At 35.2% G+C, this 10,363-nt stretch overlaps 1 protein-coding gene across 3 annotated transcripts; it reads left to right on the forward strand.

The window, feature by feature from the left end:
- Positions 1-4,705: 4,705 nt before the first annotated feature.
- Positions 4,706-6,879, forward strand: LOC121975504 (transcription factor bHLH112-like). 3 transcript variants are annotated; one of them, XM_042527391.1, is made up of 7 exons: positions 4,706-5,239; positions 5,332-5,752; positions 5,865-5,978; positions 6,105-6,170; positions 6,280-6,349; positions 6,448-6,504; positions 6,624-6,764. In XM_042527391.1, the coding sequence occupies exons 1-6, from the start codon at positions 4,971-4,973 to the stop codon at positions 6,474-6,476; spliced, it is 969 nt and encodes a 322-aa protein (XP_042383325.1). In that variant the 5' UTR covers positions 4,706-4,970; the 3' UTR covers positions 6,477-6,504; positions 6,624-6,764. The 3 variants fall into 3 exon arrangements, with proteins under 3 accessions (XP_042383325.1, XP_042383246.1, XP_042383172.1); XM_042527312.1 differs by having other exon boundaries at positions 4,713-5,239; positions 6,280-6,339; positions 6,624-6,879; XM_042527238.1 differs by having other exon boundaries at positions 4,718-5,239; positions 6,280-6,345; positions 6,624-6,879.
- The last annotated feature ends 3,484 nt before the right edge of the window (positions 6,880-10,363 follow it).

A 10,363-nucleotide genomic window follows, 5' to 3' on the forward strand; every position in this document is an offset into this window, starting at 1 on the left:
AAAAATACACCCAAGAGTTAATTAATCTAATCCAAGTTGCTTTCAATGGACACGGAAACTAGCAATATATTGACTCATTTGACCTTATTGGTATATCATGTCTAGGGACATAGTCAGAATCTAAATTTACCTGGGCTAATCGTCGAGATATAATAAATTAATTAATTCAAAAATATAAATAAAAAATTAATTATTAATTTTTCAAAACTATAGAACAATAGTATCTAATATTCAATACATTCAAAATTAAACCATATGTAAAAAAATACTATTGAAATTGTGCTCTTTGATTTTTCATAGAATCAAATTCATTAATTATTATATCATTATCAATTTTTTCAACCAACTCCCGTTCAATGTAGATGACCGTAGAATCGGTTAAAAACTCTTTTTCCATTTTGTTACGAAGTGCTGTTTTAACAAGTTTCATAGCTGAAAATACTCGTTCTGTTGTTGCTGTAGAAATGGGAAGAGTTAAAACAAGGCGAATTAACCTATCAATTAAATAAATATATTAGATTTAATATATAAGTAAATGATATAATTATAATATATAAACTATAACAAATGAACAAAAAAATAACTTGTCAATCAAATTGTAGGTTCCCGACTTTATTTGTTTCAACTAATCTTCGACATAATTCAAAAATAGTTGATAAATTTTGAAATCTTTCATGATCAACAACATCAAACTTATAATGATCCAATTGCATTATCAAGTGGTGCAAATCTTGTGCATCAAAATTAAGAGGATAGAATTTCTCAGCAAGTCGATAAATGTGATCAACATTAAGAAGCTTAAAATTTTCTGTAGGTTCCAAAGCACAACTAAGCTTAAGAAATTCAACTGCCTCATCCTTGAATCTACTATTAAGTTCTTCAATTTGAAAATCTATTGCAATAAAAAATACATCAAATCGATAGTGGTGTTCAATTGTAATTGAGTCATTTTGTTGACGAGAACGACCTGTAGCAAATTTATAATAAGTTTCCATATGAGGTATCTCAACGTCATATTTGACACAAACTTCTTTCACATGACTAAGTAAAATAATAAAACCTTCTTCTCTCAAAGTATGAAGCAAAGTTTTAATAGTTGAAATAGAATCCCTTGCATTTAAAATATCTAGAGATTTCTCTTGCAATGCTCGACAAAACAAATTTGTTATCCCCATTATCTTTTGCATCAAGTGTAATATGAATATGAAATCAAAAGACTTTATTGTAATCAACACCCCACTAGCTTCACCACGGATGGACTTAGAAGACCCATTAACCACCATCTTTTCAAACACGGTAATCACATAGCTATGCATATCAATCATGCAACAAATTAAGTCAAAATTAGAACTCCAACGAGTCTTTCCAGGTCATAGTAAATTGCCAATTTGATTACATCCTCTACCGGTATCACGCTCACCAGTAGCTATCATATGTGCAACTTCAATTCTTTGAGCACAATGGCCAAATAGATACCTCTTTTTCAGCAGCTGCAGTTAATGCTAGTTGAAGTCGATGAGCGAAACAATGTACATAATATGCACATGAACAATCTTTCAAAAAAAGAGCTTGTAATTCATTCCAAGAACCACACATATTGCTAGCACCATCATATCCTTGTCCCCGTATATTGTGAATATGCAAGTCATAACGACCAAGAGAATCAACTATTTCTTTCTTAAGTGTTACAACAGTTGTATCAGTTACATGTACAATGACGAAAAACCGCTCTTGTAAAAAACCATCAATATCTCAATACAATGGTCATCTGCTCCTTGTTAGATGTATCTCTTGCTTCATCAACTAAAATGTAAAATTTTGCATCCCCAATTTCTTTACGAATCTTGGTTCTCACTTGGTTGGCAAAAATATTTAAGATATCTTTCTGAATATATGGTGAAGTATACTTTGCATTTTTTTGAAGCTTTTTCTAAGACGATGCTTCCAATACTCTTATTCATTTTCCCTATAAATTTTATCATCTCAATAAAATTTTCACGATTATTAGAAGATAAAGACTTATCATGCCCTCTAAATGCACATGCTTGCAAAGTGAGCCATCGAATGCTTTCAATAGTTGTTGTAAGCCGCAATCTATTCTTCTACTTTTCTTCTAAAGATTGTGCATTCATCACTTTGTCAACATGACGAAGTATATTCATCAAATTATCAAGATATTCCACAACATTATTATGTGGTGAAGTATTGCATCCTATATGCATAAAAAATGCGCATCTATCTCCATCATTAACTCGCTTCCAATATTTGAATCCATCTATTGTAAATGTAGAATTGCGAGGATGCTCATGTTCAAACAAGAAGCATGGAAAGCAAAATGCAGCATCTTTTGAAGAAAAGTACTCTAACCAAATAAACTTTTTAAACCAATGGCTTTGAAATCGCCGATTTTGACTTTCGAATTTGGTCCGTGAATGGACATTCAAAACGTATACTGATCTAGAGCAAGAGGTCGTAAATGGTGTACTACTCTCAGCAGATTAGAGTAATATAGTGAATGGCTATGAAAAACTACGAAAGGGAAAATACTACTTTTTTTATTGGCCCTGCCCTGACTTTCAGACCGAGCCATCGTCAGATGCCCTAATGGTCGAAATATGCCTATCTACAACAAGGATACCCTCTCCCTAACTTGAAAATGAGCCTATCGGACCCTCTTTATTCATGTAGCTTCTTTGGTTGATCGACTAGAGTCTTGTGTCAGTAAAGAAGCTTGATTATTGAAATGCAACAGGTGTCACTATTTCTAAGTCCGCGGATATTCTTCAAGAGAAGATGTCGTCTAAGGTGTGGAAAAGATCTAAATAAGCCCTTCGGTTCCGGCTTAGTTCAATTCATGGAGGAAAGGGGAATGAGAAGACTAATCAGTGATTTGAGCGGAACTTTTCGAGTGATGAAGAAGAAAGGGACGAGTGGGATGTAAAATCTTTGATGTTTGCCTTTCATATTTTTTTAATAGGTGGTCTATGGGGTCAGGCCATCCACCTCTAGGATTAGCCAAATCCTTGAATTATAAAAAAAAAAACTTGCTACTTATTAGCCAAATTGTTTAACTACAGGCTAGCTTATCAAACTCACATGATCGATTTATCCATCTCATTTGATCTCTTATATGATTCTACCCTAATAATTAACATTTTAGTCTTAAAAGTTTCTATATAAAAAAAAGAATAGAAAGTTCCCGTTAATGTAGATCCAAAGAAGGATCCGATCATATTAAATTTATTGTATGCAGCTAGTCTTACATTACATTACAAGAGGTTGTTTTCACAATTTAAATCCATAACTATAAAATTACGCAGTAATAGTTTTATCATTGTACCAAGCAGGGTCGACCTTGGAGGAGGGTAACACTGGGCGATAGCCCTGGACCCAGAATTTGGAAGGGCCCAAATTTTTTTTTAGTATTATGTATTATAGGCATGTAGTTGGGGCCTTGGGTACTTGGGCCCAAATTTATATTTCAAAACCTTTTGATATTGTCTTTTCCTTTTATCCTTTTAGGTTGCAATTTACAAAGTGGTAAAGGATTTGGGGCTGCCATGAAACAATTGGAAGGTATAATCTTATTTTTTGAAAAGTATAGGAATGATGTTTTTGTTGTAAGTTTGACTATTACTCAAAGTCTTACATCATATATGAACACAGAGCCAATATTTACAACAAAGCATTATATTTTTAGGAAAAAATAATTTAATGAAAGAGAGGACGATGAAGTTTCACTATCAGAGTCCTTTAGAATTGATTATTTTGTTGTTGTTGTAGACATGACGATTGTTTCTTTAAAATGTAGATTTGAGCAAATGAAAACTTTTGAAAATATATTTAGTTTTTTATTTAATTCAAAAATATTAAGAACTTTGGACGATGATGAATTACGAAAATGTTGTGTCAATATAAACTCATAACAATTCATCAGATGTTAAGTTAGATGATTTATTTACGGAATTAAAAAATATTACAAATGACTTTACCAAATGTAGTAATGTCTACAATTAATATTCTTGAATTTGTTCAAAGTATAAATTATTATTCAAATGTTGCAATTATTTATAGAATCTTCTTGACTATGCCTGTTACGGTAGCATCGGCTGAAAGGAGTTTTTTAAAATTAAAATTATTGAAAACATATATGAGATCGTCAATGTCGCAAGAAAAATTAAATGGATTGACAATTTTATGTATTGAGAAAGACATTTTGAAAAATCTTGAAATTGATAATATTATAGACAATTTTATAAATAGAAATATTAGAAGAAATCGTTGTAAATGAATTGTATATTATTAAAAATTTATTTTAGATCTCATTTTATTTTTTTCGTCCCGGGCCTCCTGAATCGAAGGATCGGGGCTGGTAGCAAGACTCCTTTCAATTTAGAAGTTCTATTTGAAAATTAAATTAAGAACTTCCTCCACATTGCAATTATGAAGTTTCATTAAAAAAATTTATTTTACAAACTCTAGTTAGATCACCCTACCCTAACTATAATATTGGAGTAGCGAGATAAATACATTGTGCACTGTTTACTAACTTTGATCACAGTACAAATTTTTATCAAAAGGCATATGTAAGAAAAGCAAAAAGAGAGAAAAAGTTCTCTCTCTCTTTCTCTCTCCCCTTCTTCTTAGCTAGTAACCATGTATTTATCATCATGATTTCTCCTCTCTTTTTTCTCTCCCTTTTCTCTTTCTTGTTTTGATAAAGCAAGGAAGCAAGCTCAGGTAAGTACTATAGCTCAATCTAATCTACTTGCAATTGATTTAAGCAAAAGACACTACTGCATCATGCATGTTCCTTTGTGCCCAAGTAATATAAATACTTTACTTTAATGCACAAAAAAATTAAGAGAGCAATTTTCCTTCATCTTCTATCAGCTAATTCAAGTCAAATAACAAAACTTGATGTGTAATTAACTCTAATTGTTTTCTAAACCCTAACTATATATACATACATGTACATAAAAACAAAGCTCAGTCATAGAGAGAATATCATGGCAGAAGAGTTATGTAGAAGTGCAGGAGAGAGCAGCTGGTGGTACAGCAGTACTGATGCTTCATCTTCCTTGTCTTACAAAGAATCTTATTCTGCGCCTCCACCGGCCTGCGATATCTCGATCCTCCCTCGGGAGGAAGCTTATGATGCAATAAAGCTCCAACAATTCTTCCATCGTCCTCAATTCTCAACCTTCAACTGGACTGCTCATGATCAGCCTTTCCTTTTGTATGTTTTAATTAGCTCATCCGCCCCTTTTGTTTTTGTTGCTAGCTTGTTTGAAGCCAAACAAAACCTAAACCTACATAACTCATGCACAGGAATGGCTGGAGATCAGGTGAGAACGGCGGCCTAGTTCATGGAGCCATGCTCCAGATGGAAGACCACCATGCTTCGACTGCGGTTCGCGATATTTTTCCGTTCGAGCAGCATCGAATCTGCAATGAGTTTGGATCAATGGAAAGGATTAAGGCACAGCCACAGTACTGCGCTTTTGGCACTCCTGATGATGATCAAGTAGCAATTCAGCTGCCTCCAGTACCATTAATGCATGTTCCATCATCATGGAATAGCCTTTCCCAGCTGCTAAAGTCCACTACTCTTATGGCTCAAAGGCAACATGAATCGAGCTTTAATAACCAGTTGCAGTTCGGCAGAAACACCACCACCACTACTTCTCCCTTTTGGAATGCCTCATTCATCATGGAACCTAAACCAATTTTGAGGAATCCAACAGCTACGGTATATATATATATATAGATATATGTATGGAGATCGATTTTTTATGTGTTTGTTTTTAAGTATAAATGGAAGAATTAGTTTATGTATCTGATTAAGTGAAAACACAAATTAGATTAATTCAGGAGGTGATCGAGAATCTTGTTCTTCATCGACCCAGAAAACTGAAAGCAAACCTGCAGTGAAAAAGCCCAGAATAGGAACACCTTCACCTCTTCCGACTTTTAAGGTAGAATTAAGAAACTCATCTAAATTTTCTTTATATTTGTGAGATTATTCACCGCCATTAATGAACGAATTGCATTTAATTTGCATGCATGATTCTTGACCTCGTATATGATGATTTAATTTGCAGGTGAGGAAAGAGAAGCTAGGAGACAGAATAACTGCTCTCCAGCAGCTAGTTTCGCCTTTTGGAAAGGTTCTTAATTCTTAATTTCTTAATTCTGTTATGTGATCAATAATCTTTTTCCATTAAATATATCGCTCGTTAACTTTCCGACCCTCTCTTGTTTCTTTTATTTAATCAGACTGACACTGCCTCAGTTCTTCAAGAAGCCTTTGAATACATCAAATTCTTGCATGATCAAGTCAGTGTAGGTGCATTAATTCTTGCATTTTTATTTTATATATATATATATATATATATATATATATATATATATGCATTATTTGATCATATCAAATCTAAATTTCAGGTTTTGAGCAGTCCCTATTTAAAGAGTAGTAATGGCCATTCCACGCAACAAACAAAGGTGCTAGATCGTCATTAACTGTATTAATTATGATCTCAATATATGCTCAATCATTTTACTTGGTTAGGCAAAAGATTACCAAGCATGCACATAGTTAGTTCATCAATTCTTGAATGCAGATGATTAGTGACATGTACAACTCGAGTAAGGGCGATGAAGGGAAAAGAGTAGTACTAGATCTTCGGAGTCGGGGACTTTGTTTGGTCCCCATCGCAAGCACATTCCCGGTGGTGAGTGAGACGGCGTCGCCAGACTTCTGGCATCCTGCATTACTTGGAGCAACCTTCAGATAAAGATCAAGGAGTACAAGTGCTTGCTGATTAATTTATTTATGTTACTTCTATAAGATAAGTGTTTCAGAGTAGTAATTTTCAGGGAAAGAGGTTAGGAGAGGGTAGATTGTTAATTAGGAAGAAAAGGGATGTTAATTGATGTGCATATATTTGTTAGAACTTTTGAATAAAAAAGATGGAAATAATTGAAAGGAAAGAAGACTTTTCGTACGTGAGTAAAAAGATAAAGCAAAGATTGGGGATTGGATTAGAATGTAGGATTCCATGAGATTTATGTTCTATGAAGAAAGGAGGATGGGAAAAATTGTATGTAATTTGGTCGATCCCAAGTGGTAATTTCTTTAAAGCCTTAATGTCCTTTTCTTTTTAATTATTTTTATATGTATAACCGTTTGATCCTTTGTATGTATCCATATGATTTTGTCTACAACTTAGTCCACTCAGTTTGCTTAGCCTTAATGATTTTGTCTAGGATGTGTTAGTAAATAGTGGAAAGAAATAAAGATGCAAGTACACCAAAATAAATAAGTTTTTTATAATTCAAAACTTTCGGTTTTTGCTGTATGGCCTATGATCTTTTGTTGGATCACTTTCAAAATCATTGTTATCTTTTCTTCTCTTCAAATATATTTCAGAGACAAAGAAACCTCTTGCGATCTTGTTATTATTGTAGCTACTCATAATGACCCTAAAATGTATCGTGAATCTTATAGAGATCTTCACTTCTTGCTCCTTTAAGTACTTATTGTTTTCTAGAATTTGCCTTATTAGTCAACTATTATGTTTTATTAGTTGACTCTAATTTGACATGCCATCCACTTCACTTGGATATGGACTAATTCTTCGGCCAACTATGTAATCGATCAACTATTATATTAGTTGACTGTCCTATATATATTATCATGATCTAATCCCTTTGATAATGAACATTATTTGTTGATTAAGTCATCAATCAACTATCAACTCTTACTAGTTGACTGTCAATTCTTATTATCCGATTGATTCACTATTCTCAGATCTTATCATCGAATGTTGTTGCTATTATCAGTCAACTGCTAAGTAGTTACCAGTCAAATGCTAATTCTTATTAGTTGATTGACATCCTATTTTCAGCTAATTGTCTCTAAGATTTTCTCGTCTGTCTAGTATGAGTTGACCTTAACTTATCATGATTTATCCTGTCTAATATTGAATTAGTCTTAACCTATATCAAGACTTCCAATGCTTAGAAATTGTTCTTTAGGACAGTCCATTGCCCAATGTTAGTCATCCTATGACTTTCACCTATCTAATCTCAAGTTTTTATAATCTACCTAATATTCAGTCCTTCATTTGTTAGAACTTCTCTAACTTGTCTAACATTCAGTTCTTTTTAAACTGTTAGGACTTTCCTCACTTATCTAATAAGTAGTGCTCCTTAACATATCAGGACTTCTCTTACTTGCCTAACATATAGTCTTCCTTAATTTATCAGGACTTATGTGTCTAACATATAGTCTTTCTTGACCTATTAGAATTTTCCTCACCTGCCTTTGGACCTGTTAGAACTTTTCTCACGTACTTAACATCTAACCCTTCATGACCCATTAGAAATTTTTTTACCAACATTGATGGGACTTCTCTAACAAGTTTCTCTCATCTAATTTTTTTATATATATCTAAAATATTTGTTTGTTTTGAATGATATTTTTTTTCTAGAATTTTTGAAGTTCTAAATATTGTTATTTTGACTAAGTTAAAATACATATAAAGAGCATATGTATGTTTCTAGTTTGTTATTACCTTTGCATTTTGACATGTAGACTATCAAAGTGGTTTAGATCAAACATATCTTAATTGTTAGGGTCGATTAATGCTAGAGGGAGAGGGGGGGGGGGGGTGAATATCTCGTCGTGCTTCGGTTGCTTGCTTGGATGATGTTGTTGCAACGGAAAACATTCAAGCAACTCTCACAACGCTAATACAAGGGATTTACTTGGTATCCACCTCAAAAAGAGGTGACTAATCCAAGGATCCGACCGTCACTCACTCATCCATTATAAAATAACTCATTCTCGGTAACTACTGAAGGCGGAGAAGGCTTGTACAACCTCTCAATACAACAAGAAGAAAATAAAAGAAAAATACAAATAAACTCTTACATGATTTACAATATGTGATACGGTGCATAAAGATAGGGCCTGGTCAAGGGGACGGGGCAGTCATAAGTCAAGGGGACATGGTAGTCAGAAGTCAAGAGGACATGACAGTCAGGAGTCAAGGGGACGTGACAGTCATAAGTCAAGGGGACGTGGCAGTCAGGAGTCAAGAAGGCGTGGCAGTAAGGAGTCAAGAGAGCATGACAGTCAAAAGTCAAGGGGACATGGTAGTCAGAAGTCAAGGTGACATGACAGTTAGAAGTTAAGAAAATGTATCGCCTCACTGAGAAGTTGCTTTAAGGGCTGTTACCCAGCTAACACTTGGTCGGGAGTCCCAGGCCAGGAATTAAGACGGGATACTTTGGCAAAAGGACCAGATCAGGAGTTTAGGGTTAATGCTCGGTCAGGATGTCCAGGTCAGGAACTCAGACAGGTTGTTCGAGTAAGAGGTCTAGGTCGGGAATGTGAACAGGTGAACTGGTCAGGATGCTCGGGTCAAGAAGTCAGAATAATAACATCAGGAATAAGGAAGAAGGGGAAGGAACCATCTCTACCGAGCAAGTTTTCGCATAGCAGATGTATACATATGAGAACTTGATAAGCCAGGTCAGGATTTACAGGACAGGGCTTACCAGTCAGGCTATGCAGGTTAGGAGTTATAGGGCAGGATTTACCGATCAGGCTATGCAGGTCAGGATTTACAGACCAAGACTTACAGGTCAAGATATGCTGGTCTGGATAGACCGGTAGGGACTTCCTAGATGAATCTCCTCATAGGGTACATAGTTATACCCAAGCTAACTCCTCTGATGGCTAGTCAGCAAGAGCTTCTCCCTTCATGGTTAGTCAGCAAGAGCTTCTCCCTTCAGGTCGGTAGGTCGCTACATGACAATTAAGCCAAAGAATTGTAACCACCTGTCAGAGAATAATCGCTGTGTGTTAGGGTATATTCCAATGATTCATGACTCATTGCTAGAAGAACCTTCCTGTAACCTATGATAGGATGCCACACGTCACTTATCCCCAGCCAAGGTCTGACACCCAACATTCCCTGACATTTGTCAGAAACCAGAAGTACACATTGTCATATAAAAAGGGGTGTCCTCTCCCTTACACAGGTACACTCACTCACCTTTTCGCATCTGTCTTCTACTTTCTGTAATTTTTACTGTTCTTCTGGGAAAAAGTACCTGATTTGAGCGTCGGAGGGCCTGCTCCGGGGATTTTTTCCCTGATTCTTGGTCCCTAACTTAGAGGGTGCTCGTCTGAGTGTGCGCAGGGAACTCCCACTTCGTCATTCTAGTCACCGCCTCTCGTCAGCGGCCCGTGGAACCCACTCGTGAAGTACTGTACTTGTAGGAAGTCTCCGTCACCTTTTGTCAACACCAGCGACAGCATAGTCAGCCTTCATCTGGCTCAGATTCAAGA

This window comes from Zingiber officinale, chromosome 1B (genome assembly GCF_018446385.1).
Source record: "Zingiber officinale cultivar Zhangliang chromosome 1B, Zo_v1.1, whole genome shotgun sequence".
NCBI classification, from domain to species: Eukaryota; Viridiplantae; Streptophyta; class Magnoliopsida; order Zingiberales; family Zingiberaceae; genus Zingiber; species Zingiber officinale.

Bases quoted from the DNA above. Each gene is read 5' to 3' on its own strand.
- LOC121975504 (XM_042527238.1), top strand. From the start codon at position 4,971: ATGTACATAAAAACAAAGCTCAGTCATAGAGAGAATATCATGGCAGAA. The intron at 6,171-6,279 runs GTTCTTAATTCT...TTATTTAATCAG, and splicing joins TAGTTTCGCCTTTTGGAAAG to ACTGACACTGCCTCAGTTCT. The intron at 6,346-6,447 runs GTAGGTGCATTA...TCTAAATTTCAG, and splicing joins TCTTGCATGATCAAGTCAGT to GTTTTGAGCAGTCCCTATTT.